Source organism: Pinus tabuliformis, chromosome 1_1 (genome assembly GCF_031772625.1).
Source record: "Pinus tabuliformis cultivar Carrire ecotype Pingquan chromosome 1_1, CPIR1, whole genome shotgun sequence".
NCBI classification, from domain to species: domain Eukaryota; kingdom Viridiplantae; phylum Streptophyta; class Pinopsida; order Pinales; family Pinaceae; genus Pinus; species Pinus tabuliformis.
In genome coordinates, this window is record NC_142297.1 from 902,774,500 (window position 1) to 902,798,354 (window position 23,855).

General features: G+C 39.8%; 1 protein-coding gene across 2 annotated transcripts in view; it reads right to left on the reverse strand.

The window, feature by feature from the left end:
* UVR8 (Regulator of chromosome condensation (RCC1) family protein) overlaps nucleotides 1-23,855 on the reverse strand; it is a 430,618-nt gene that overhangs the window by 351,794 nt on the left and 54,969 nt on the right. For both annotated transcript variants that reach the window (XM_089392986.1, XM_089392985.1), the window contains exons 2-3: nucleotides 11,562-11,748; nucleotides 10,592-10,738 (exon numbers count right to left, since the gene is read on the reverse strand). In XM_089392986.1, coding sequence (XP_089249112.1) covers nucleotides 10,592-10,738; nucleotides 11,562-11,748 — 334 coding nt within the window. The remainder of the gene's footprint in view (nucleotides 1-10,591; nucleotides 10,739-11,561; nucleotides 11,749-23,855) is intronic.

A 23,855-nucleotide genomic window follows, 5' to 3' on the forward strand; every position in this document is an offset into this window, starting at 1 on the left:
ACACATTCCAAATCAAAAGTGGGAGGAGATTTCAATGGACTTTATTGAAGGACTACCTGCATCTGACGGAAAGGATAAAATATTTGTAGTAGTTGACAAGCTCACTAAATATGCCCACTTTATGGCTATTAAAAAGACTGACACAACTAAACAAATCGCTAATGTGTTTTGTAAAAATATTTACAAACTACACGGTTTCCCTAAGGTCATCGTCAGCGATAGATATGTAAGGTTTAAGGGCAAATTTTGGAAAGATTTTGTCACCAAGCAGGAATATCCCGCAACATGAGTTCGGCCTATCACCCCCAAACAGATGGGCAAACTGAAATCGTTAATAAATGCTTGGAAACATATCTTCGTTGTTTTGTTACAAATAAACAAAACAGATTGACCCAGTGGCTACACCTGGCAGAATGGTGGTATAATACCACATACCACACTTGAGCTAAAATGACACCTTTCCAAGCCTTATATGGTTACGAGCCACCCAGGTGGAAAAACTTTGCACTCCTTGATTCCAGGGTACCAGCAATTAAAGACCACTTAGGAGAAAGCCAAAGGATCATCAACTTACTAAAAGAGAATCTAACGATGGCTCGTAATAGAATGAAACAAGCAGCCGACCAACACCACTCTGAAAGAGAGTTCGAGGAGGGAGATTGGGTCTTTGTTAGACTCCAACCTTATAAGAAACTATCACTAAAACAACAAAGGAAGAATAAATTATCCCCTAAATATTATTGGCCGTATCAGATAATCAAAAAAATAAGTAGCATAGCTTATGGATTAAACTTACCTGACAATTGTCGAATCCATAATACCTTTCATGTATCAAGTCTCAAGAGAGTTTTAGGGGAAAACCAAATAGCACAAACATAAATACCAGAGACCTATGAGGAAGGAAGAATAGTCCTCGAACTTGAAGGTATACACACTACCCGAGAAAAGGTTTTACGGTCCAAGACAATAAAGGAATACCTCATCAAATGGAAGAGGTTACGAGAGGAAGCCTCGTCCTGTGAATCAGAACATTTTCTTCATCAACACCCAAACCTACCTATGCTTTGAGGACAAAGCATCTTAAGGGGAAGGCAATGTTATCAATTTAAATTCATAAAAATTATTAAAATGTTAAAATATTATCTAAATAAATACATGATTAATTATAATCAATTAACTAGTTAAATGAAGAGACATTAGTCCCAAAGGACATGTCTCTATGATTACGCATGGCCAGTCAACTCCTATTAAAGGAACACTGCCTCAACGTTGTATTCATCATTCAAATATTATCAATCAATTAAATATATATTACAGAACCTTCTGTGAATTTCTCAGGAAACAGTCAACAATTAGAAATTAATTTTTCTAACATAGTTTCCTAGTATGTGTCTAAGCTCCAAACCTTATATTGGGACATTATCGAGAGGGCGAATGGCAGACCCAGGCGAGATGGTTGGCAGGGACAGGAGGGTACCACATACCCTGAGTCGATTACGAGTATCGAATACCCATCTTTTGGTTGCATTCAGGGTGTAGCTCTTTGGCAAACGTGGCTTCCAGCGATTATCGGTACTACACAGTGGCAGGCATAGGGCAGATTAGCATGCATAAGATTATCCCATGATATAGGGAGCCCATATATTGATCACATGGCGGGACTAGAGATGAGGCATCGATGGATTCCTGTAGTTGTCAGAGCTATGTTGCAGCAGGTCCAACTAGGGGATGCAAGAATTCAGTTGATTGATAGATAACTCTATCTCGTGATGGTCGAAGTCATGGCAAAGTGTGGTCTAGTTCACTCTGGGATTGGCACATGGGGGTACACAATGACCTTCATCGGAGGGCAAGGCAGGCCTTCTTTGTGGCTACACCGATTCAGAGTTAGATCTAGATGGGTAGACTTTGGTGTCATGGACATATCGGTGCATGATGTGTCTCGCCTCTATCAATATTCCACCATCGAGTTCCAAGAGAGAAGGATACAATGTACGCACGATGGGCGGTCAGCCAGAGCCAAAGTGGAGCAACGACAACATGGAGGTACCCTTCTATGGCTAGCAATGAACCCAGACATCACAGTACTAGCCAGCTCAACAACCATCACAGTACTAGCCAGCTCAACAACCATTAGGGGTCCACTGGCCGCAACAAGGAGAGGTCACTCAGGGCTTCCTTTAGGCCTTAGTGAGTCACTAATGGCGTGGGGGACTTCTGGTATTTATATCGGACAGGATAGTGAGTGGAGCAACGGGAGCTTCAAGTGGGACAAGATGGATTGGGTTCCTCGTATTTAGGGATTCCTTCATGTCAAGATTGTGCAGGGACCCAAGATGACTCAGTGGTAGGGTCTGTCACAGGGTTCGCCGAATTTGAAGGTTCAAGTTCGAAATTTGACGAACCTAAAAAAAAAATTGAAATTCATTCAGGTTCGCCGAACCTGAAATTCGAACCTAAACGGCGAACCTGAACGAATTCAAACCTAATCCGAACCCGAACCTGAAAGCGAACCTGAACGAACATTAACGCGAATTTGAACGATTTTTTTTAGGTTCGACGGTTTTTTTTGAAGGAGAAGAGCGATGTGTATAGTTTTGGGGTAGTTTTGTTGGAGATCATTTGCAGTAGACAACCCATAGATACAAAACTACGTGGAGAGGAACTGAACCTTATTCGATGGGCAAGCAATCTGATTATCAAATACCCATTATCCATGAATTTTATTACAAGAGATTATGATTGTAGTGCATATTTTTCTGCAGACTCAAAATAATAGTTATCCCCGTTTTAATTATAGGTCACACCGTATGTGGAGATGGATGAAAATCGTGGCAAAATAACGGAAATCATTGACAAGAGGTTGGGTATAAGTTACGACATCAAATCCATCACCAGCATTGCCAAATTAGCGATTCGATGCATTCATTCGAAACCATTGGCTAGACCACACGTTAGTGAGGTCGTCGCAGAGCTCAAGGACGCTATCAAACTTGAGGAGCGTAAGACTTCTCTAATGTCGGAGATTGATATCGAGTATGAAGATTTATCCATAGTTTCCATCGGATCCAAAGATATGGAATCTGCTGAAAGCAGCAGCTCGAAGCTAACTCCAAGACCTCAAGAAGGACGATAAAGCTCAAACTTCGTGGCTATCGATATTTGTGGAATGGTAAACAAGTCGCGTCAAGTCAAATCGATAGACGCTGAAACCGGTTTACCTGAAGTTTTAATTGGTTGCTTTGAAATCTTATATATCTGTTAATGTTACAATGGTTTTCATTCAATGAATTTCACTATTTTGAAATCTTCAATAAATTTTGTTAGTTTTTATTGCGTAACGCTTTACTAGCCATTTGCTTCATTAATAAGCCATCCACTACCCAGATTTTGGGATGTGGAAGGGTAACACTATCATTAAGATTAAATATTTTATCATTTAGTTTTGATAATAACCATATTTGTTGGTTAGAAAAATATCTGTCAATTTTTTTTATGTGATTTCTACTTAAAAATTTTGCTTAATTTATTATGCATCACAAAAACTTGAATACACAAAAATAAAAATAAAAAATTATCAATAAATTTCACTACTTAAAATCTGCAATAAACTTTATTAGTATTTATGGTATAATGCATTTATCTTGGGAGGCTTTACAAGCCATTTGCTTCATTAATAAGCCACACACTACCCAAATTTTGGGTTGTGAAAGGATAACAATATCACTAAGATTAAATATTCCTGATAATAGGAGAATAATTAAATAAAATTAGTTGTATGGTTTATTTTGGACGGTAAGGAAGAGTGATTCATATCATTTTTATCTAAGTTCAGTTCTCACTAAGTTATATAATGGCTTGAAGTAATACTATTAAAGATAAATAATTTTTTCACAAATGAAGTATAGATAGGAGATGGTTGGGATGTCCGGTTAATAAAAAGTTGTAAGTCGTCCTCTCATTATTTTTTCATGGTTAAAGGACCTAATATATTAAAAATTTGCTTATATTTTTGCACAAATATTTATGATACATTAAAAAAAATATTGAAAATGGCATTTTTATATAAATTTTTATGATTATATTTCTAACCGTATAGAAATTTATGAAGAACTTATTTATTATCTTACACTTTAATGGCTAAGACGTTATTTATTAAATGATTGTCATCTCATATCTCATATCTAGATGTTCGAATGATTACATTATTCACGTATGTTTACTAATAAGAATTTTTATTCATGTGTTTATGGATCGATTTTGAATTTTTTATTATTTTGTCATATATAGATATATATATATATATATATATATATATATATATATATATATTGAAAAATATGTATAATCGAACCTAATGTCGAACCTCATTTGAACCTGATCGAAAAATTTGAATTCGAATGGAACTTGATCGTTGTCGAACTCGAACCGTGTGACATAGGTGGCAGGTTTGGGACCTCGGTATTACTGATGGTGGTAGGGGTGATCAACAGACAAAGGAGGCGCTTGTTCAGGCATTCCTGGAAGACAAGCAATTTTTGGTGCATTGGAGGAATTTGGTGAATGAGGATGCCACCTGGGAGGTCAAACACAGACGTGAGCATCCAGGGTTGAAGATGCTTGGGGATAAGAAACATTTGGGAGGGGAGGACTGTAATGTCCCTTGCGAAATTAAATTGTTACGGGTTTATTTATTCTACAATTCTGGTAATTTTGGATGCCATGGGACCCATGTGATTTTTGGAAAAGAATTAGTAAGGAAAAAGGGGTCGAAATCTTTTGTTGGCATAGCATGGGGGCCACCCACATGAGGAAATACACACCACCTTAGAAGGAAGTTCGAATGACTAAGGAGGGAAAGTCGAATTCCTACTTGGAGGGGGCCCACATGGGAAAAGAGGCCCACGGATTATAAATAGAGGAGGCTCAACCTCATTTGTTATCTTTTGAAAATATTGAACTCAACCTTAGTTACTCGAGCTGCTTAGTGTGGTTACCGTGTTGTTTAGCACACGAGCGTCTCCGAGCGGAGATCTCAACCCTTGCTTCGGTGGACTTCGAGTGCCACCCTAGGAAGGCAATTCTTACTACCTTGGAGGAGAGTCGATGGAGTTTCACAGTCATATCATTCAGCATTTCTCGCAGCCAGTGCATTTTTCTAGAGGACGCAGAAGCGGAACACGCAACTGTTTCTTGTGGGTTCATCCGGGCAGCAACTGTAGGGGGAGTTTAGGCATTGAAGCTACAGTGGAGGATCAACCTTCCAGGAGAGTTTTGGAGCAGGAGGTTGCTACATTGGAGTGGTTCGATTTACAGTCACCTGGGCCTGTGCAAAGAGCCATCACTGGGCTCACGTGGGAGTTGGAGGAAGGAATTGTAGAGCTAGAGCTGGCGGGGAGAAGTAGATCACTTGGAGAGCCATTTGAGCAGGATTGTTGGAGTTGGGAAAGCAGAGATTAACAGGATCAGTCACAGCAACAGAATTCGAAATTGGAGGAGGGTGAAGCTGTGAAAGGTCAATTTTTGAAGGTTGGAACCAAGGGAAACCCTCTCTGGAATTTTCTGGGTTTTGAGCAAGGATCATACTCATAATTTTATAGAATTTTTTGGGCAGATCTAAGGGGTCAAACAGGGGTCCCAACTCAGCCAGCAGCTAGAGGAGCTAAGGGGAATTTGGGCCAAAATTCCGAAGTCAACATTTGGCCAATTCCTTCGTGGGTTATTCTACGTATTTGGTGGGGAGGCTGGGGTTTATTTTCCGTAATTTTCTAAGTACCGGAGGTGGGATTTCCAGCAACAGATAGCACAATTTCATAGGGGCAGCGCAGGCCACCATTGCAGCAGTTATTGTGCCATCTAGGCTTAACATATTACAACCTGGGTTTGATCATGCTTGCCATTGAGGCAAGCCCAAGTGCACCACTTCCACATTATTGTACTTTTCTCCCAGATTACAATAAAATGGCTCAATTGTTGGATATTCCTAGACTTTTTATGGGTGTGCACTAAATGTTTCAGTTTTATGGTATTGTTTTTATTATTTGCTTTGCATAGCACTATTTTCCCTAGTTTGGAACATTACATTATACATCAATCAAAGAAAGCTCTAACCCTTTGAGCTATGAGCACTAATACAAAGAAAAATCAAGCAAGAGTAAAAGGCGCACAAGAGGGATCGAAAAACAAAGGCAGAGTCAGTAACTCATGCATCCAGGATTGCTCCCTTTTCACATCCATACACTCAAGATGTGGATCCCCATCATGATGGTCCCTTTAACCATGGCACTTGGCCATGAAGTTTTCTCCCCTTCGTACCATAATATTATTATTCACTAACACCGATCAATTGAAGGGTGGATCTGGGCAAGTATGCCAAAGCAGCGAGTTCAAGGCCCTAATCTTGGAAGGGAAGCCTTATTTGAAGTATTAAATATCCCATTACATTCAAGCTCGGTTCACTTAGATGCAATAATGATTATTGTCCCTAATGACTGGGTTGCTTTCACTAAACTTTATGTTGTGATTGTTAGGCGATTCAACAGCCCATGTCCTAGGCATCTTACCCATAAGTACCCAAGCCCCAGAGAAGTCTATTGGCAACCACAGGTGAAGTGTTGAGAGCCTTGGGTCTCCGATCAACAACAGTACATCATATTTGCCACTGGGAACCTCCTCCACCCAGGACTTTCTACCACTTTGCACCACACTTGATGATTGTTCATGATGATACTCCTGGACCCAACCTGTCCCCAAGCTAGCCTTAGTACCTTATGAGGGATGGTCGATGATTCAAAGCCCAAATGAGAATAGTCTCACCTTTAGAGACTTGGGAGAGCTAGTAGCACCTAGAAATCCCTCAACGTTGGAGCCTACAAAGTACAATTCAAGGGATATTGTCTGGACAGTCACCATTGTCACCTCAATAACCTATCCTCTTCTCTCTAGGTCGCCTCACCTACAACTTAAAGGGGCATATCACTAATTGGATTACTAAGACCAAGCGATAAAGCACAAGGTAAAGATGAGAGTAAGCTTAGTAAAACAAAGTTTGGGGGGTTTCTAGGGTTTTAACATAGATGATAGAAGGAAGCAAAGATCAGTTCCAAATCTGTTGAAAACTGTAACTAGGTTCGGTCTTCATAATGATATGTGTTATTGTGATTTTACGTAATTAATGCAAACAAGAAAATAAAATTATTATCTAACACATCAAAAACCCCTACTGCAATATCTGGTTTACTATCTCCTACTTGTTCTTTACATTAACAAGTTATTTATTAACATAAACATCGAACTAAACACAATTGCACCTTCACAAATATACAGATCAACAACTAAAATAAACTGAGACAACATAAGGGACACTATTATTTTTGAACAATCGTCCCTGGAAAAACCCTATTCAGGAAAATCGGTGCAGCATATATGAGGGTTTTATTATTAAGAAAATTTTTGAATACAACTAGGGTGCCAGAAATGGCTCACACTTCAGAGAATATCCTTGGCAGTAGTACCTCTATCTGGAGACAGATATTCCGGCAAATCAGCGACCGGATGAACAAGCCCACAGTGACTCCAGTTGTTCCTTGTGCTGGACAGCAAAAGTTGCTCCAAGCCCTCTCTAGAACTATGTCACCCTCTCTGGAACTGTGTCACCCTCTCCCGACCGATCTATTCTCAGTCTGCCCCACAGAACCTCCTTAGTGCAGCCTCTTTAGCCCAACATCAGCCTCTACAACCCTCTGCGCTATCTTTGTCAGCCTCTATGTCCTTTGTGTTTGCCTCTTCGGCTTCTACATCCTCTGCGCTGGCCTCCTCAACCTCTGCGTCAACCCTCCTAGGCTCTATGTTGCCTCTTTCAGCACTGTATTGCCTCTCTAACATGTATTCTTTAGCCTTGGATCGAAATCCCTTGCTAAACTACCCCACTACAACTGATCTCTAACTCGATTTCCTCAGCAAACCCAGCCCCAGAAAATCGAAGTCTTGATCTCTCTTGGTGTGTCTCCAACTGACCCTCAAGCCTCTTCTTATACTTTTCCTGTTGACAATTCAACGGTCAAGATTAAGTCCCTAATCAATGGCTAAGATTAGATCTGGCTTGATCCTCGTCTCTTTGAACTTTCTCACCCATTTTCTATTAATACACATTAACATTTTAATTTTCCTAAGTTTAGACTTAGGAATCCCATTAAAAATATTAATTATTTTAATATCTCTTCATCCGTGTGGAATTTTTTGAAACGATTTCTGGGTCTTGGAGATCTCATGTGCCTTAGCCTCTCCACCAATTTTCATGGCTAGAGCACATCCGATGCTACCAAAAATCCTCACCAACTTTGACACTCTATTACTCCATATAACCTTTGTAATATCAGGCACTAGTATTGATGTATTCAGCCAGCTTTTATGAGATAGATGACAGCACTTAGTTTTTTTTAATACAAATATTTTCTTGATTTGATAAAACATGTTCCCCGCGTTTCTACTAGAAGGAATAAATCCCATCCTCCTTTACAAAGAGTGAAAAATCTGTCAGGATCCCATATCAATCTTCAATAGGCAATTAAAGATGAAACTCATGTGCTGTTAAATTGTCCCAAATATAAACACATCACACTTACGTATTCAATTCATCAATTTAAATGCATTGCTGATAACTGAAATTTCCAGCTAAGCATGTACAAATCTTTTTCAACTTGTTACTAGAAGAAACAAAAAATCTTATTTCTATCATAGACAGAGAAAACCAATTTACAAAATTCATTGATCTACAACGTAATTTGAGAGGTACATACTCTATATTCATGACAAAATATAGAAATATCATGTTTCTAGCATAGGCATTCGAAGCAGCAGTTTACTAAATTCATTGGTTTACAATGTAATTTGAGAAATATGTAATTTGCATTTGCAAATCAAATATCGTGTGGAGCTGTATAGATCCCAAGTATTCTGCTTGTTATGACATCCCATACATCCTATGCATGTCTTAGAGAATGATTACAATAATTGCAGTTAACTTCTGATTTCCCATTTCCATGTTCCCCCCACTTTCCTGTGTTTCTCCAGTTTTCTGAGTGGTCTTCCACATGTTTCCTCACCTTAGTAGGACCCAACCATTCCAGCTTCCAGAAACTGCATTACTATATTTATCTGATTCCTATTTTCGTTTTTGTGGACATTTTACATTAAAGGTTAACCAACATAACTATTCGTTTTTATAAGATACTAGGTAAAATAGAAGCAATGAACATGGACAAAACCTTTGTACTACAAAAAGATCAAGTCCGAATAGTACATATATTAGTAGTGATTTACTGTGCCTCTGTCAACAACTGCTGCTACCGTAACATTTTGAAAACTCGAAACACAAGAAAGCACCTCACATGGACCCATTTACACTTTCAAATAAGTTACAAGGAAACAGAATCGGATCCAGATACGGATCCACCAGAATTTTGAAAAGCCGGGATCCACATATTGTACGGAACGCCATGTACAAAAAATACAATAAACTGTTTTTTTTAATTTTAAAAAACATATTCAACATTAAAAATCAAAATTGAAATCATGATACAACATGCTTTATACAAAAAGGATAATTGCAAATACAAAATTTAGTGTCTCATCAATGATCACTTTACTGATATGATGATGTAAAGTAGGTCTAACTAAATGCCCAAGAATGGGTCTACATGCTCATCATTTGAAAATTTCAACTTTACATCGTGATCAATCTGTCATCCTTCCCTGAAATTTGCCTTAAAATCTAAAAAATCCCATCTAGTTACAATGGTAAATGAATTTTGTTCACTGTTAGAGAACATACTATAGTCTATGTATAATATTGTTATGAGAGGGCTCTTCATCTAGAGTTGGATGGGATTGATCTAATAAAATTATTAATGGCATAGCCATCCTTTCTATACTATACATTATTATCTCTGTCTTGTCTCAATGCCTTCCTGTTAGCATTATCAGCAAATTAAAGTTAAAATTTCGATATGTTAGACCTTCCCTGCTAGCATTATCATGTGCTATACAGCCTATAGGTAATTAATAACTTACTTATACAAGCATATAGCCTACATATTACTAATAAGTAATCTAACTAAAAATCTAAATAGAATGTTTGGTTTGTAGGGTTTCAAACTGGTGGCAAATATTGTTAAAAAAATAAAACCAAAAACTCGAATGTTATTTACTTGGGATCCAACATGTGAAGGCTATCTGGCACAGGATCTATTTCAATAGCACGGGATCCATTTCCAGGTTTGAAGGATCCGTATATGTGTCAGATCATACATGGATCTGAGTGGATCCATTTTTGTATCCATATCCGAAACACGGATTTGCGTATCCAGCATCAAGACCCCATGGATCCGGTAAGACAGATTTTCAACATGCAGTTCACCATAAATGTCAATGTTTAGAGAAGAAAACATTGGAAATTCTCAGCTAGTATACATAAAGAAACATAAACCTCTTTAACGGATCCAAGATTGCTGACAAGCAAACAAGAGTGTTGATTCATGTATTTCAGAAAGTAAAATAAAAAATTGGCTATAATACAAGCATTCAAATTTACCTTTGCACTTCCCCATTTATTGTGACAGCTAGACAATGACTATCCCCACATGCTATTTGCTTGATCCGAAGTCCTTGTAGGGTCTTGATTGCTTGTGGAATAAATAAATCACTAGAGTCTCCATGTCCAAGCCTTCCAAAATCTCCCCTTCATACAGGATACAACAACAAACTATTTAAACAAATGAATCGTGTATCTGATGTCGGACTACTCCTAAGAAAAGGTATTCTCCGGAAAATAAAAGTTCAAAATTAAAAAGAATACAAGTTAAATGAACCGTTATGAAATTTAATCAGCCACAAATTTTTATGACCCTAGAAAAATCTCACTGCATGCTTTGACCCTTGTTACTCAGCATCATACTAACTAGTTGCTTTGACATATATTGGTCAACCATCTACACTAACATAACTGTTTTCTTTCCTTCTTTCTTTCTTGCTCTCCTTACAATTTACCAAAATTCCACAACAGATAACTGAAAACACTAAAGCAGTTCTATACAGCGTCATATAGGCTAAAAAATGCCGCTCCTACAGTATAGTGTGTTAAAGATTGCCTAAACTAAAAGACGTCTCAAGTATATAGTAATAGCTTCTTCTTTTTCAAGTTCCATGGGACTTAAGGTTTCCCACTACACCTTTTCTACAGGATAGAGTTACGCAAGAAAGATAAGTGACCTGCCCATGAAATCCCCCTTTAGCTTGAATTAGTCACCAGATTGATTTCAAAAAAATGATTTTCTTATAAAAACTTCAGGTAATCAATTTAGATCACTGTTGACGACAACGATGATTCTGGACAATAAATAAGCACTAAGAAGTACCAGATAGTACTTATAACTGATTTATAAAAAATATAATTAAAAAAACTGCATCTTTGACTTGAGTGAAGACAATCGTAGTTACATTGCAATTTCAGGTTTCAGCATTCAAATATAGCTCACAATAAGTTTTCTAGTCAGAAATCTTACCAGCCCCAACTGTAAACAACCAGCGTCGAGTCTGAATATGCTGTCGTATGATCAGCCCCGCAAATGACTGAGGTAATTTCACAACCATCAAGAGCACTTACAATTGTGGGAATAGGTCGATCATGTGCATCCCCATGTCCTAATTGTCCATCTTCTCCACGGCCCCAAGAGCAAACCAAATTTCCAGCTGCACATACATGAAAACAAAATTTAAAACTAAGGTATAATCTCTAGTTAAATTGAAACATGTAAAAACCATTACCCTTCTGCAGACATAGAAAGATGAAAGACTGTGCCCCAAGGGATAGCTGGGCTCTCATGGTGTCATGTTAAGTTTTAACACACCCACAAGTCAGGCAATCAAATTAGCAGGGAGGATGTCCAAGATTCACTCATGCTCTTGTATATATGCTTGAAATCTGACCTGAACTGGAATTCAGCATGAAATATTGTACTTGTCATAACAAGCTAATTTGAGTTAAAGAATTGCATGGGGACTTGATTTGATTTAGGACATCATTCACCAGAAAATGGTCGCTAAAACATTAAGAGACACAAATGAATAGGATTCATGACAAGTTTTAAGCCAGGAGAGTTTACCTTTCCACCCATATAATAACAGCTTCTAAGTTACACCATAGGAGCCATTCTCACCCCAAGTACTAAGTAAATCTGGGTAAAAACTTTCACACAGCTTAGTTGGATTTCTGCCTCAATAATTAAAACAACCAAATTGAAAAGGCAATATGTAGTCAATCTACACAGAGTCTGCAAATTATCATAAGCCCTAAAAAGAATCATACACCGAACATAGATTAACTGTGCAAAAGCTAAACCCTCTAACCTCTCTATTTCTACGATTTTCTAGTAGGCAGATACACTATCATTTCATTCGCATGGGGAAGGATAAAGGATTCTGGATAGTGTATCATTGACTCCCTATATTTTTAGGTGGATGGTTCATAACATTACTTCCCTCCATCACTTATTTCAACACCATAAACACACCAAAACTCTAGTTTTTTTTAACTAAGGCTACTCTCGAGTCTCAACTTCACATTGTGCTTCATTGCTTGGTCTTAGTAATCCTACTAGGGATACCCCCTTGAGCTGGAGGAGAGCTAGCCTAAAGTGCAAAGGATAGGTTACCAAGGTGACAATGGTCTCTGTCCTAACAGTTGCCCCTTGAGTTGTAACTCATGGTTTAGAGATTTTTATCAGAGTACAATTTGAGTGGTAATACCGTGCATAACTTGCAAACCTAGCTTTAAAAATAAGAAAATCAAACTTACACAAAGAAGGAAAATAGATGATAAAAAAGGCAAAACACGAAAAGTAAAATGCTATCTATATACCACTTTCCACTTTTGGAAACATGCACACTACTATGGAGACTCATCACATCATCCCCAATAAGAAAAGATTGTGCAAAATTTTGCTTTCTGAATATTACTTGTTCAAATATGTCTTAAACTACTTTTCGCACATTCACAGTGAACCTATGCAGAAGTTCATGTTACATTTATAATTATGAACACTTCCTCTTAGCGAAAGGAGAATTCTGCGCCAAGCCTAGAGTATCTCTAAATGCCTCAAACTTCCCTTCTGCCAAAGGCTTGCCCAAAATATCAGCTACCTATTGATCTGTGGAAATATGTTGGAGCTGCATTACTCCCATTTGTATCCTAGCTTTACTCTTTGCTAACCTAAGTGCAATGGGAGTCTGCTTCCTACTAAACCAAGATACCATCGCTGATATCTAGTTAAAACAACACTAGAGCTGCATTCTCATCTTCTGCCTGCCACTTCACCTTCTCTGAGATAGTTCAAACCATATTCTTGATCATGGGATTCCTTCCCATTTATTTCAAAGGCATGAGGTTACTTTGTGTACACTTCTTCCTCAATGATCCTATTAAGGAAAGCTATCTTCACATCCATCTAATGTATCATCCATCCCATAAAAGAAACAAAGGACATAACATCTCTAGTGTACCTAGTGATTGCAGTAAATGTCTCCTCATAGTCTACTACCTCTCTTTGGGAAAACAGTTTGGCATAAATGTCGGTTTGAACTTCTAAAAGCTACCAACTACAACATGCTTAATCTTGTAGAGCCACCTAGAACTCATAGCTGACTTAGCCTCCAGTGTTGGCACTGTCCCTATTACCCACCAAGAAGTGAGTAACCCATAGAAGAAATTTTTCTCCTCTTTTGACAGCCAACTAGCCAACAGCCCTATATGATCAGCACATAACATGATGCCAAGATCCTCCACTTCTTGCTTCAGTCAGATTTCTCCACCATTTGACATTCCTTCTTGAAGACATTCCTTCTTGAAGGAAGGTGGGTCATCCATCAACAGCCTCAATAGTGAGTTTATGATTGGATGTTTATGTTTCATAAAGTAGAAATTGCATCAATAAATAATGCAAAGGCAAAATCTAGCATTGTTGCATGGTAAAACCCTCATCTTTAGGGATGACATCATCCATAGTTTGTTGTTTCTGCAAGCTTTTCACCCATAAATCTACACTAAAAACCCCGTAATCCTTTGTGTCGATGAAGGCCTTGCTCCCTTCGTTGATTATTCATCAAAAGGCCTTTTCCCTTGGCTGTTATATGTGAAAATTTCAAGTCTGAAATCTTATTGCAGCAACTGGTATTATTTCTTCTAATTGTTCATTAAATTAGCAGTTTATTGCTACGACAACAACGAAATAAACACACTGCAATCTTCACAAAAATACTGCCGAAATTAATAGTACTGGAAACTAAGAAATGCTTGTGCACACACATAAAATTTGACACAAAACCAGTGCAGCAGCTGAGGGTTTTATATTATTAAGCAGCAGTGAATTTATCTTAGTACAATCTAGATGGCTATCCTACAAGGAAAATACTGGCAAAAATATCTTGAGGGAAATTACCCTCACACCGAGCAATCCCGACACTTGACTGCCACTGAACATCAAGTCATCCACCTAGCCCTACGCAGCGTCTAAGTCACCCTGGCACAGTCTGCTATACGCTCAGCCTACACACGTGTTGCCCACACTCGCATTGCCTGCACTCACGTTGCCCGCACCCACGCTGCCTTCACTCAATCTGCTCGAAACAACTGAAAATTAAGCCGATCTCCCTGCTACTGACTGGGAAAACGCTTCTTCGACCCTCTAGAAGCTCTTCCTAGCCTTTGGAACTAAAAACGTCTTCTTCCTTCAGCAAATCAAACTGCCCTCTTCTTGGAGAACTTTCGGCCCTTCCGCAAATGCACTCACCAGAGCTGGAAATCTTCCTTCAGCTTCACTATCCCTACCCCTCTCTGTCTATGCTTTCCTTCTGGCTCGAACTCTTTCCACTACTGCCTTTGGAAAATTGAACTTCCCAAAGAAATCGATATGTGTCTCCACAAGTGTGTTCTCCATCTACCTATCGACTTCTTATAATCTTCTGTTGGACCTCTAACGGCCAAGATTAAAACTTAATCAAGGGCCCAAATTATTTCCCAGTCGATCCACGTGAGTTTCTAGATGATTCACACCGTATCTCAATTAATTATGATTAATTAACCAGATTTCCTAAGTTTAGACTTAGCAAATATTAAAAAATAGGCTAATAATCTAATTGAGACAATTCCAGGTGGAATTTCCAGAAATGATTTATGGGTTATGGAGAGCTCATGTGTTTTAGCCTCTCCACAAAGTTTGAGGACTAGAACACCTTTGATGCTACAAAAACTAACACTCCTTAGCTAGGAAGGAGTTCCAATGTTGCACCACTGCTGCTACAACACCCTGTCTTTGTATCACCCCTTTGTCATGCTATTGAAGTCTGGCCACTACCCACCAACCACTACACAACTTTGACGTTGCATTTGTGTTGCAACTAACACTGCCATACTGCTGCCAACTCTACATCTGCACTACAACTCCTCATCTGTTGCTACTGCAACTGCAACTGAGAAGCATCCTAAATACTAAAACAATTGTGTTTAGCATGATGCATCTGTCTCCCGAGTCTCTAACTGCTACTAGCCATTGAACTGTCTACTAAAGAATCTACGCTACTACTGACTCTACCATTTTGCCACTCTGCACTACTGCCAATGCTGCACTGCGCTTCTCAACATCTAATTGCTACTAATCTGCAACTGTCATTCCGGAAACTGACTGCAAAACTGACACTAATCCATCCTGCTACTGAATATTGTGGGCCCTTGTAGCAAGGTAATGATCCATGAGGAGGACACCTCAATGGATCCTGCCCAAACCCTGCAACTCTAGGACTATAGCTCCATATCGTCCCACCTCACTTATGGGGGTATGGCTGCAAACATAGCAAAATCTGATCTAATCATATCGTTGATCCATCCTGCTATGGAATACTGTGGGTCCCTATAGCAAGGTAATGATCCTTGAGGGGGACACCTCAATGGACCCTGCCCAAACTCTACAACTTTGAGACTATAGCTCCATAAAGCCCCACCTCACTTATGGGGGATATAGCTACAAACATAGCAAAATCTGATCTAATCATATCGTTGTTACTACTGCTTTGTCGATGCTTCCGCACTACTGCTGCAACTACAGCAATAATCAGTCTGATCTCCCCAGATCCTGAAGTGCTAGCTTCCATAGCGCTACTCCCTCTGAGTCTCGATCTCCCTATGGGAAATCTCTCTTCTCCCTCCTGGCAACTCGCACTAACCTTCTCTACTGAACACTGGACTGCATAGCTCTATGTTAGGAATCTTACGGTTGGAATTGCACTTGCATCCTGCAACTGGGCATTTCACACTGCCTGTGTCACTGCAACTTTCTCATGTGGACTGACTGCAACTAGCTATGCAAATCGTCATCTCAATGACTGACTACACCTACTAACACTAAACCTGCTACGATGATGTTGTGGGCCCCTGTAGCAAGGGTAATGGTCCTGTAGCAACAATCTAGAACTGATTTGACTAATCTCCTAGTTGCAACTACGCTAGACCTTGCCCATCTAGCACACTGCAGTCTCATACTTATCCTCCACCTATATATGGTGCCCCACTACCGCTTTTCAAGCCTAGTCCCTAGTTGGGACCCTTCTTCACTTTGCAGCGCGCACTAGACAACTCGCACTTCCTTCGGCACCTGTAAGTCGATCTGTTGTCTAGATTTGCATTCTGGCTAACTCGCATGGCGTCCTCTATCAATCTCGTACAATCATCCCTACAAAGTTGCAAAATCTGTGAAACTCAAAACAAGAGAAAATAAACACGGAAGCTCCCTCTTTCCTTGCTCGGCTACTAGCACTGCTATTTACACTCCCTTCTAGAGTGAGAAAATCTGCGCACAGCTTCTGCCAATCTGCAATTGGAAAAATCGGATCTCTAAACTCGAAACCCCCTTGAAAGAAATTTACCTCAGTGTGTGTTATTTTCTCTTCCACCCGGCATGAATTCTGCTCTAGCAAACTGCTACAAAAACCCTTTGTGCCCAGACAAGAAATTTGCTCAGTGAAAATCTTTGTTGTTGCTCCCTCTACCTGTTGGAATCACTCAATCAAGCAAGCCAAATTTTTCTTGCTGCTCCCTCTGAACAATGAATTTATGCTTTTGCTTTTGATCTTCCCTATCTCATCAATCACTCCCTGATACCATGTGAAAATTTTAAGTCTAAAATCTTATTGCAGCAACTAGTATTATTTCTTCTAACTGTTAACTAAATTAGCAGTTTATTGCTACGGAAACAACGAAATAAACACACTGCAATCTTCTCAAAAATACTACAAAAAATAATAGTGTTGGAAACTAAGAAATGCTAGCACACACATAAAATTTGACACAATTATTTTTGGACAAGTCCCCAGAAAAACCCAACTTGGGAAGACCGCTACGGCATCCGAGGGTTTTATATTATTAAGCAACAGTGAATTTGTCCGAGTACAATCTAGATATCAAATATTGGCTATCCTGTAGAGAAAATCCTGGCGAAAATATCTTGAGGGAAATTTGCCTCACTCTGAGAATTCCCGGCACTTGACTACCACTGAATATCAAGCCATCCACCTAGCCATCCACAGTTTCTGCATCACCCTAGCGCAGTCTGTTATATGCTCAGCTTGTCCTCACGCTACCCGCACTCGCTCTACTGAGAACAATTGAAAATCAAGTTGTCATGACTAGTACTGACTGGGAAAACACTTCTTCGACCCTCTGGAAACTCAAAACCAGCGTCTAAAACTGAAAATGTCTTCTTCCTTTAGCAAATTGAACTGCCCTCTGAAGCTTCTGCACAACGTCCTGGAGAAATTTCGGCCTCCCTAAAAATGCACTCATCGGATCTGGAAATCTTCCTCTAGCTTCACTGTCCCTACCCCTTTCTGTCTTTGCTTCCTTCTGGCTCGAACTCTTCCAGCTACTACCTCTGGAAAATTGAATTGCCCAAGAAAATCGATCACAAGCGTGTTCTCCATGTTGATTTTTGGTAGCATCGGACGTGCTCTAGCCTTGAAATTTGGAGGAGAGACTAAGGCACATGAGATCTCCAAGACCCAGAAATCGTTTTGAGAAATTCCACCCGGATGAGGAGTTATTAAAATAATTAATATTTTAATGGGTTCCCAAGTCTAAACTTAGGAAAATAAAAATATTAATTGGCATTAATAAAGATAAGGGTGAGAAGCTTCTAAGAGACGAGGATCAAGTCTGTTTTAAACTTAGTCGTTGTTTAGGGACCTAATCTCGGCCGTTGATTCGTCAACAGGAAAAGCATAAGAGAAGACTTGGGGATCATTTGGAGACACACCGGCAAATACTCAGTATCTCAAGGAAAATCGATTCTCAAGTAGAGGAGATGAATTTCAAAAGGAGAGTTGCAGTGTGGAGGAAGAGAAGGGCATCAGCAGCAGGCAATCATTGAGGAGGAGGTGACGCAGGGACAGTGATAGACAACGCAGAGAGAGACGCAGTCCAAAGGAGAGACGCAGAACTTTCACAGGCTGATGCAGAAGGACGCAAAGCTACTCAAAGCCATGCCGGGTCGCGCAAAGTGACATAGGGGTGATGCAGAAGTGGGAGCAGGGTCTCCAAAGTGTCAAAAGGTCTCAAAAGGGAATGTCTCAGGTGTTTTCTTTCAGTTTCTCTCTAAAATCATTCCTTGTAAAACATATTGTTGCTGAAGATTAATAAAGCCCTCATCTGCTGCACCAGTTTTCCCACATTGGGTTTTTCTGGGGGCAATTGTCCAAAAATAACTGTGTTGATGTGATTGGTTCTTGTGCATGTATTTTTTTTCTCTGGGTAATTGTGTGATAACTGCAATAGAATTTATTTTAATATTTGTTGAAAGGATTTCGTAAATAACTTATTGTGAATAATAAGTGGTGAAATAAATCAGTTGCTGCAGTAGTAGAATTTAAGTTTAGAAATTTTCACATGGTATCGGAGCAGAGATCCGGAAACAAGAGAGGAAAATCGATTATGGGTCAAGAGCATGATGTAGAGGCATCCACTCAGAGGGACTCACACGGATTTCCAGAAGAATGCACAAGGGACATAAATTACAATTATTCTATGTTAGCTTCCAGATTGGAAGAAGAAGTCGCTTGCTTAGCAAGCTCTGCCTCCTCGAAGGTTTGGTATATAGACAGTTGAGCTTCTTGGCATATGACAGGAATCCGAGAATGTTTCTCAGATTATCCAGAACAAAGAATGGATTTTCAGATCACCATGGGGAATAAGGCACAGTGTACTCCAGTAGGAAGAGGTACTATAGTTTTTCAAACTAAAGCAAAAGAGCGGCTTTGTGCAACCAATGCGCTGCATGTGTCAGGATTGGGGACGAACTTACTTTCCGTATCTCAACTTCAAAACAAGGGCTATGACGTTTTCTTCATTAAGGAGAAAGTATATGTCAAACACCCGAGTTGGAAAAAGAAGGCCCAAATTGGAATCAGAAGTAACAGATTGTATAGGCTACAACTAGAATCACCAATGGCACTGATAGGCAGTAATGGAGACAAAGATTTGAATGAACTATGGCACAGGAGGATGGGGGACTTACACCATGTGGCTCTGAGAATTCTCAAAAAAAACAGTAATAGGAGTTCCAGATCTAAGTACTGAACGAGATAATATATGCAGAGGGTGCACTCTGGGCATGCATGCCAAAGCAGTGTTTTCCAGAAGTAACAATAGGGCTAAGAGCGTGCTAGGATTGATACACTCAAACCTCTGTGAACAGATGTCCACAAAAGATCTTAGTGGTGTCGAATACTTCATCACCTTCATCGATGACCATTCCAGGAAGACTTGGATCTACTGTCTAAAAACTAAGGATGAGGTTTTCGGTCGATTCAAAGAGTTCAAGGCTCCAGTGGAAAATCTAACAAGAAAGAAGATAAAAGTGTTGCACTCAGAAAATGGTGGAGAGTATGTTGATAAGGACTTCACCGATTTTTACGCTAAGGAAGGCACCAGAAGAGAGTGGACAGCACCCTACAATCCCGAGCACAATGGAGTAGCAGAATGGAAAAACAAGACTATTGTGGAAGTAGCTAGGGCAATGTTGTATGATTAGGATATGCCTAAATTCCTGTGGGCAGAAGCATGCAGCACGACAATTTATGTCCAGAATAGGACTCCTCACAAGGCATTGGGTAAAATCACTCCGGAGAAGGTCTTCACCGGGAAGACACCTGAAGTCGGTCATTTCAGGATATTTGGGAGTTTAGCATATTGTCGTATACACGAAGAGAAGAGGAAGAAATTAGATCAAACTGCTAAGAAAGGATATCTTGTGGGATATAGCGAGAATGTTAAGGAATATAGGTTCTATCTTCCGGGGAGTAGGAAGGTAGTAGTTCGGCAAGAGGTAAAGTTCATGGAGGATAGAGCTTTCAGGAAATCCCGAGAAATGCCTTCCGAGGAGCAATGGAAAGACGAGTCGTTGGTCAAACCACTTCAACCAGGGGAAACTAGTACCAGAAATTCTCCTGAAGACAAAGCTTCAAAACAAGAGGAATCTGAGGAAGAGGAAGAGCTGATAGATGTGCCTACTACTAGTGGAAGCACGAGTCGGGAACTCCGACAGATTCTACAGGATGCAGAAGACCTCATTGGTGCATCCAAGAATAGTAAAAGGAAGAGAAGACAGCCAGACAGATACCAGGCCTTAGTAGCTAAGGTTGGGGAACCTTCTAGTTTTCAGGAGGTCGTTCAGCATCAGGTATGGGTGGATGCTATGGTGGAGCAATACAACTCTATAATGGTGAATGATGTCTGGGAAGTGGTACCTAGGCCTTAGGACAAATCAATGGTAGGTTCGAGATGGATCTACAACGTCAAATATGTTGCATACGACAGTGTGGAGAAATACAAAGCCAGGTTTGCGGCTAAGGGGTATGCTCAGAAGGAAGGGATAGACTACGAAGAAACATTCACCCCAGTAGCCAAGTATACTTCTATTAGAACCGTGATATCTATTACAGCTCAGATGGGGTGGGAGATTCATCAAATGGATGTCAAGACGGCATTCTTGAACGGGGTAATAGAATAGGAAGTATACATTGAACAGACAGAAGGTTTTGAGACACATGAGAAGAAATGTCATGCATGCAGATTAAAGAAATCCTTGTATGGGCTCAAACAGGCACCTAGGGCACGGTACGGCCAAATTGATGGCTACTTGCAAAAGATGGGGTTCGTCAAGAGTGACGCAGACCCTAATCTCTACTATCTGGTCGTAGAGAATGAGCCTCTAATTCTAGTGTTATATGTTGATGATCTCTTCCTGACAGGATCAGCCAGGCTCATCAAAGACTGCAAGAAGATCCTAGCCACAGAATTCGACTTGAAGGATTTGGGATAGATGCATTATTTCCTGGGGTTGGAAGTTTAGCAACAGAAGGGTGAGATCTTCCTTGGACAAGGGAGATATGCTACATAAATCTTGAAGAGATTCAGGATGCAGGACTATAGACCTATGGCTACTCTAATGATCACCAACTAGAAAAATATTGATGCATCAGAAGATAAAGATGTTGATCCCACCTTGTACAAGCAGTTTATAGGGTCCCTGATGTATCTGGTCAATACCAGGCCAGACATTTGTTACGTTGTCAACAGCCTCAGTCAATTCATGGTGGAACCTAAGAGGGTGCACTAGGAAGTAGCCAAACACGTTCTCAAGTATATACAAGGAACAGTCGAGCATTGACTATTATACACCAAAGGCAATGACATTAGGCTAAGTGGGTTCACTCACACAGATTGGGCTGGAAGTTCAGTAGATCGGAAAAGTACAACTGGGCACTGTTTCAACAGTGGATCAGGAATGACCTCTTCGTGCAGTAGGAAACAAAAATTTGTCGCTCTGAGTTCAGCAGAAGCAGAATATATGGCAGCTAGCACAGCTTTGTGTGAAGCCATATGGTTTAGGAAATTGCTTGTGAATCTATTCAGAAGAAGGATGGAAGCGACCAAGATCGTGTGATAATCAGAGTTGCAACAAGCTCTTTGAGAATCCAGTATTTCATGATCGGTTGAAGCACATTGATATCAGGTGTCACTTTGTCAGAGACTATGTCCAACAAGGAGCAGTACAGTTGAGATACACTCCTACAAGAGAACAGGTGGCAAACATCCTCACCAAGGCTCTAGGAAGAACAAAGTTTGTTTATTTCAAGGAGAAGATGGGGATGGTAAAGAATCCATTTCGATAGCAGAAATGCATAAGTGTCAGGAGTTGCAGTGCAACAGTTAGCAATGGCAGTGCTATGGGCAGCATGATGCAGCATGTTGAGAGGGCGCTGTAGTACAGGTGCAGCAGGGGCAGTGGCAGTGTCATGGGCAATAGTACATGAAGCAACAGTGCAGGGGATCTGTGGCAGCAGACCAAGCATTAGCACAGGTATCGATGCGGAAGATCAGTGTGATGTTTCTATAGTGAAACATTGCTAGGGCACATTCCTCACTAAGAGGGAGTGTTGATTTTTGGTAGCATCGGGTGTGCTCTAGCCTTGGAATTTAGTGGAGAGGCTAAAGCACATGAGATCTCCAAGACCCAGAAATCGTTTTTAGAAATTCCACCCAGATGAGGAGTTATTAAAATAATTAGTATTTCTAATGGGTTCCTAAGTCTAAACTTAGGAAAATAAAAATATTAATGGGTATTACTAAGGATGAGAGTGAGAAGCTTCTAAGAGACGAGGATCAACTCTGTTTTATCTTAACCATTGATTAGGGACTTAATCTCAGTCATTGATTCGTCAACAGGAAAAGTATGAGATAAGACTTGCGGATCATTTGGAGACACACAGAAAGATACTCGGTATCTTAAGGAAAATCGATTCTCAAGTAGAGGAGATCAATTTCAGAGGGAGAGTTGCAGGGTGGAGGAAGAGGAGGGCATCAGCAGCAGGTAGTGACTGAGGAGGAGGTGACACGGGGACAGTGAGAGATAGCGCAGAGAGAGATGCATTCCAGAGGAGAGACGCAGAGCTTACGTAGAGGGATGCAGAGCCACGCTGGGTCACGCAAAGTGACGTAGGGGTGACGCAAAAGTGGGAGCAAGGTCTCCAAACTGTCAGAAGGTCTCAAAGGGAGAGTCTCAGGTGTTTTCTTTCAGTTTCTCTGTAAAATCATTCCTTGTAAAGGTAATCATTGTTGAAGATTAATAAAGCCCTCATCTGCTGCACCGATTTTCCCAGATTGGGTTTTTTCGGAGACAATTGTCCAAAAATAACTGCGTTGATGTGATTGGTTCTTGTTCATGTATTTTTTTTCTCTAGGTAATTGTGTGATAACTGCAGTAGAATTTATTTTAATATTTGATGAAGGGATTTCATAAATATCTTATTGTGAATAATGAGGTGAAATAAATTAGTTGCTGCAGTAGTAGAATTTCAGTTTAGAAATTTTCACACACCATCTACCCATTGACTTCTTCTTATAATCTTTTGTTGTACCTCCAATTACCAGGATTAAAGCTTAATCAAGGGTTCAAATTATTTCCTCGTGAATCTGTGTGAGTTTCTAGATGATTCACATCTTATCTCAATTAATTCTGATTAATAAACCAAATTTCGTAAGTTTAGACTTGGGAAATATTTAAAAATAGGCTAATAATTTAATTCAGAGACTTCTAGGTTGAATTTCCATAAACAATTTCTGGGTTGTGGAGAGCTTATGTGTTTTAGCCTCTCCACAAAGTTTCGAGACTAGAACACCTCCGATGTTACAAAAACTACATTATGTGAAAATTTATGAATCTACACATCAGAAATCCTACTGCAATCACTAGTTT